Raw genomic sequence first — 6,000 nt, forward strand, 5'->3', positions numbered from 1 at the left:
CTGCTGCTGGAGCATATTAATAACTATAAGGTTAAGCCTTAGCCATATCTTCCCTTCTGTAAGCCATCCTCTTCCAATTAAAAAAAAGCACAAGAAGGGGTTTGATGACCTTTACAGCTTTTCTGCAAAGATGATGCTTATTCTCAGAAGATCCATACCCTAAGCTTTCTAATCTACATTCCTTTTTTCCCCCAGCCAGCTGTTTCTAAAATACTTTTAGGTTGGGGCTGGGTGTCCATAGAGATTCTCAGTCATCCAGGTTATTTCAAAAGTGCTTTTTTCAAAAGGCAACTGGAGATTTTTTTTCCCCCTTTGAGGAAGAAAAAGAGGTTTTGCTTCTCATCCAGGAAGCTTCATCAGATAGGACTGAATGGGAAGTTGGGATGTCAGAAGTAATCTTTCCCTCCATCCCATCATCCCATCATAATTGTTAATGATTACTTCATCTTCAACCACAGCAATACACGAGCATGTAATAGATTCAAACGAAATGTAAACGGGTCCAAACGTGACGAAAGAAAATACAACTTCAGCAATAGAGGGATCAATGCCTGGAAACTCTGTGGTTTCTTCCACAAACCCCAAAAACTTTAACCTTAGACTGTCTACAATCGACCTCTCCCCATTTCTAAGAGGTCTGTAAGGGGTGTGCATAAACACACCACTGTGCCTACTGTTCCTGTCCTACTGTCCTATTGTCCTCTTTTATCGTTACTTTTTATTTATGTTTATACAAACTACTACCATGCTATACATGTTTGACAATATACACACACACACACACACACACACACACACACACACACACAGAGGGTGGACAGAAAAATGGAACCACCTTGCAGCTCTTCTGTGGAATCCAGATTTGTGAAGCTCCCTTTGAACAGTTTTTGTGGAAACTGGGTTCTGTACATGTCTATTGAGCTCTGCAGTGATTTTAGGAGCTGCGGTCTTGCAATCCGCTCTACAATTCGCTTTAGAGTCCGACGGTCTCTCTCAGACAACTTTGACTTTCGACCAGACCTGTGCTTGGCTGAGGATGTTTTCCCTTCTCTTTCAAAAGCAGCCATTATTTTTGAGGCATGACCTCTTGAAACGCCAAACATTTGGGCACTTTCTGTTACACTAGCATCTGCCATTCGAGCACCAACAATTTGGCCTCTTTGAAAGTCTGAGAGGTCTGCCATTTCTAGAAGGTTATAACCAATTTCCTTAAATTTCTGTAAAAAAAAAAAGGTAGTTAAAAAAAACATCAAATAACAGAATATATATATGTGTGTGTGTGTGTGTGTGTGTGTGTGTGGTTTTCTTAGATTTTCACGGGTACAGGTATGACGGTCTTGGTATATTCGGGTTTCTTCCCGTGTAGGATTTGGAAATTTCTGGCGACGTTCCGACGAGGTCCCAAGACCGTCATACCTGTACCCGGGAGACTAGGATGGTCCCATTTCGGCCTTGTTATATAAAATAGATTAAGTTTCTTGGATGAGAAGTATACCACTCTATAAAGCCTTACTAAGACCACACCTAAAATAATGCATCCAGCTTTGGTCACCACACTATACAAAGGATGTTGAGACTCTAGAAAGAGTGCAGAGAAGAGAATCAGGATGATTAGAGGTACTGGAGGCTAAAACATACAATGAATGGTTACAGGAACTGGGCATGGCTGGTCTAGTGAAGAGAAGAACCAGGGAAGACATGATAGCAGTGTTCTGATATATGCATAAAACGTATCAGGAAAGACTTAATGAACTCAATCTGTATAGTCTGGAGGACAGAAGGAAAAGGGGGGACATGATCAAAACATTTAAATATGTTAAAGGGTTAAATAAGGTCCAGGAGGGAAATGTTTTTAATAGGAAAGTGAACACAAGAACAAGGGGACACAATCTGAAGTTAGTTGGGGGAAAGATCAAAAGCAACATGAGAAAATATTATTTTACTGAAAGAGTAGTAGATCCTTGGAACAAACTTCCAGCAGACGTGGTTGGTAAATCCACAGTAACTGAATTTAAACATGCCTGGGATAAACATATATCCATCCTAAGATAAACACAGGAAATAGTATAAGGGCAGACTAGATGGACCATGAGGTCTTTTTCTGCCGTCAATCTTCTATGTTTCTATGTTTCTATGAGGGGCTGCCACAAAATAGCCCCTGATATATCAGAACACTGCTATCATGTCTTCCCTGGTTCTTCTCTTCACTAGACTACCCATGCTATTTTCCATGGCATCTAAAAGCAAGGCAAGGAATAATGGATAGAAAGTGATCAAGAAATAAGGATACATTTTCTGACCGTGTGAACAATCAACCAATGGAACAGCTTCCCTTCAGAATTTGTGGGAACTTCATCACTGGAGGCTTTCAAGAAGACAACCATTTGTCAGAAATGGCTGTCTCATTCTTGGATGGGGGAGGGGATGGAGTTGGACTATATGAGCTACAATGAGCTACCTTTCAATTCTGTTAATCTGTTAAAACACCTTTGAGACAAGGGAGCCAGGAGTAGAAATGTTGCCAAAGTATCATAGAAACATAGAAGACTGACGGCAGAAAAAGATCTCATGGTCCATCTAGTCTGCCCTTATACTATTTCCTGTATTTTATCTTACAATGGATATATGTTTATCCCAGGCATGTTTAAATTCAGTTACTGTGGATTTACCAACCACGTCTGCTGGAAGTTTGTTCCAAGGATCTACTACTCTTTCAGTGAAATAATATTTCCTCACGTTGCTTTTGATCTTTCCCCCAACTAACTTCAGATTGTGTCCCCTTGTTCTTGGGTTCACTTTCCTATTAAAAACACTTCCCTCCTGAACCTTATTTAACCCTTTAACATATTTAAATGTTTCGATCATGTCCCCCCTTTTCCTTCTGCCCTCCAGACTATACAGATTGAGTTCATTAAGTCTTTCCTGATACGTTTTATGCTTAAGACCTTCCACCATTCTTGTAGCCCATCTTTGGACATGTTCAATTTTGTCAATATCTTTTTGTAGGTGAGGTCTCCAGAACTGAACACAGTATTCCAAATGTGGTCTCACCAGCGCTCTATATAAGGGGATCACAATCTCCCTCTTCCTGCTTGTTATACCTCTAGCTATGCAGCCAAGCATCCTACTTGCTTTTCCTACTGCCCGACCACACTGCTCACCCATTTTGAGACTGTCAGAAATCACTACCCCTAAATCCTTCTCTTCTGAAGTTTTTGCTAACACAGAACTGCCAATGCAATACTCAGATTGAGGATTCATTTTCCCCAAGTGCATTATTTTACATTTGGAAACATTAAACTGCAGTTTCCATTGCTTTGACCATTTATCTAGTAAAGCTAAACCATTTACCATATTACAGACCCCTCCAGGAATATCAACCCTATTGCACACTTTAGAGTCATCGGCAAATAGGCAAACCTTCCCTACCAAACCTTCCCCTATGTCACTCACAAACAAATTAAAAAGAATAGGATCCAGAACAGACCCTTGTGGCACACCGCTTGTAACCTGTCTCTGCTCAGAATACTCGCCATTAACAATAGCTCTCTGATGTCTATGCTTCAGCCAGCTTGAAATCCACTGAACTATCCAGGGATTAAGTCCAATCTTCACTAATTTATCTATCATTCCCAAACTGGGTTTGATCATAGATTGCAAAGGGTTTGGGTTTTGTTTGGGTTTTTTTGCTTGTTTTAATTTAAAGAAGAAAGGACTGGAAAACTACCTGGCCATCTCATTAAAATTACATCCTTAAAATGTTGGACCCTTTTTAGCGATGAGCTGAAAACCATCTCCCATTCTCTCCTATGTACATACCATCAACATTCAGTAGAGGAAAGACCGGTTCTGAATACACAATTTGTTGCCTAGTTTTGATCAAAGGGAGGCTAAAACAGATGGCATTTAAAAACAAAAACAAACAGCCGCACACTTTGTGAGAGAAGCCAAAGTTAACGGTGAATGGCATATGCATCAAATAATTATCCAGTTATCTTTGCTACCCTATGCTTGTAAGCCACTGAAATTAGACCTACATAAAACTAAACAGGGAGTTTCAGTTGATTTCAGCCCAGCTCGACTGTATAAATTTTAATTTTAATGCGGTGATGTTCCCATAGCTGTTTAATAATATATGAAGCAGGCCTCCGCTAAATCGAACCACTGCTCCCTCCACCTATTCCAGTGTATTATTATGAAATACATTCTATCAACTCGTTTGGAATATGGTTATCTTCAGTTAGTATGTGGAAACTAAGAATTCTCCTTTGTGGCCCTCTTTTGCATCAAGAAAACAAAGGAGAATTCTTAGTTTCCACATACTAACTGAAGATAACCATACTCCAAACTAGTTGATTGATAAGTGTGGATGTGTCACACACACACACACACACACACACACACACAGAGGTTAGAATACTGGAAGCTTCCTAACTTCCTCTCAAGATCACCCTTGCTTGCCTTGGAAAGATTTCCCAACATTAACCAAACATGATAAGCAGGTGGTATTCACTTACCTTCTATACCAGTTCACAAATATGAGTGTATGTGCACGTGTGTACGGCCACCTGCGCATGTGCTTTATTCTAGATAAGTGGTCAAAGCAATGAAAACTGCAGTTTAAATTTTCCAAATGTAAAATAATGCACTTGGGGAAAAGGAATCCTCAATCTCAGTATTGTATTGGCAGTTCTGTGTTAGCAAAAACTTCAGAAGAGAAGGATTTAGGGGTAGTGATTTCTGACAGTCTCAAGATGGGTGAACAGTGCAGTCACAGGCGGTAGGGAAAGCAAGTAGAATGCTTGGCTGCATAGCTAGAGGTATAACAAGCAGGAAGAGGGAGATTTTGATCCTGCTATATAGAGCGCTGGTGAGACCACATTTGGAATACTGTGTTCAGTTCTGGAGACCTCACCTACAAAAAGATATTGATAAAATTGAATGGATCCAAAGATGGGCTACAAAAATGGTGGAAGGTTTTAAGCATAAAACTTATCAGGAAAGACTTAATGAACTCAGCCTGTATAGTCTGGAGGACAGAAGGGAAAGGGGGGAAATGATCAAACATTTAAATATGTTAAAGGGTTAAATAAGGTTCAGGAGGGAAGTGTTTTTAATAGGAAAGTGAACACAAGAACAAGGGGGCACAATCTGAGGTGGAAAGATCAGAAGCAACGGGAGAAAATATTATTTTACTGAAAGAGGAGTAGATGCTTGGAACAAACTTCCAGCAGACATGGTTGGTAAAACAACAGTAACTGAATTTAAACATGCCTGGGATAAATATATATCCACCCTAAGATAAAATACAGGAAACAGTATAAGGGCAGAGTAGATGGACCATGAGGTCTTTTTCTGCCGTCAGACTGCTATGTTTCTTCTAGTAAAGAAATTGTAATCTGATGGATGAATTGTAATCTGATTATTTTCTCTCTCTCTCTGAAAAATAATTCAGCATGGTGCAATCCTAAACAAAGGGACAGGCCGTTGCTTGGAAGTTGAAAATAAAGGCACGTCAGGTATGGATCTTATTCTTCGCAGCTGCACAGGTCAAAGGTGGACAATTAAACATTTTATCAATAGAGATCCTCTGATCCAACCTTCAAGAATTCTTCAGACTGAGTTCTCACCAAGGAAGAGAATTTTTTTTATCAAACCTTCCACTCTCATTCACAATATCAGGGAAGACTCCTAAGGGAAGGTGTTTTGAGTTGTTGTCGTTGTTTACATTTTATTATTTAAACTTTGGTTATTATCTCTCTGCCAAACTTTGACGGACTGACAGAATGAAAACATTCCAGATCGGCAGTTGTCGTTATCCTGAAGGCTCAAGGAACATCATGGCATAAGGAGAGTAATGAAAGCTTACATACATTTCCAAAAAATAACCCAAATCCCCACTCCGGATCAGGACCAGCAAATTATACTTGAGGTTCAGAGATGAATCTTTTTGATATTATTTTATTTGAATGCACACAATCTTGGAAATGACATAATATA

The 6,000-nt window shown here is 39.6% G+C and overlaps 1 protein-coding gene across 1 annotated transcript in view; it reads left to right on the plus strand.

Moving 5' to 3' along the window:
* The window catches only part of GALNT17 (polypeptide N-acetylgalactosaminyltransferase 17), a 425,502-nt gene extending 419,807 nt beyond the window's left edge, over nucleotides 1-5,695 (plus strand). Inside the window, exon 11 of the mRNA XM_070730672.1 lies at nucleotides 5,456-5,695. Coding sequence (XP_070586773.1) covers nucleotides 5,456-5,695 — 240 coding nt within the window. The remainder of the gene's footprint in view (nucleotides 1-5,455) is intronic.
* Nucleotides 5,696-6,000: the final 305 nt, after the last annotated feature.

Source organism: Erythrolamprus reginae, chromosome 1 (assembly GCF_031021105.1).
Source record: "Erythrolamprus reginae isolate rEryReg1 chromosome 1, rEryReg1.hap1, whole genome shotgun sequence".
NCBI classification, from domain to species: domain Eukaryota; kingdom Metazoa; phylum Chordata; class Lepidosauria; order Squamata; family Dipsadidae; genus Erythrolamprus; species Erythrolamprus reginae.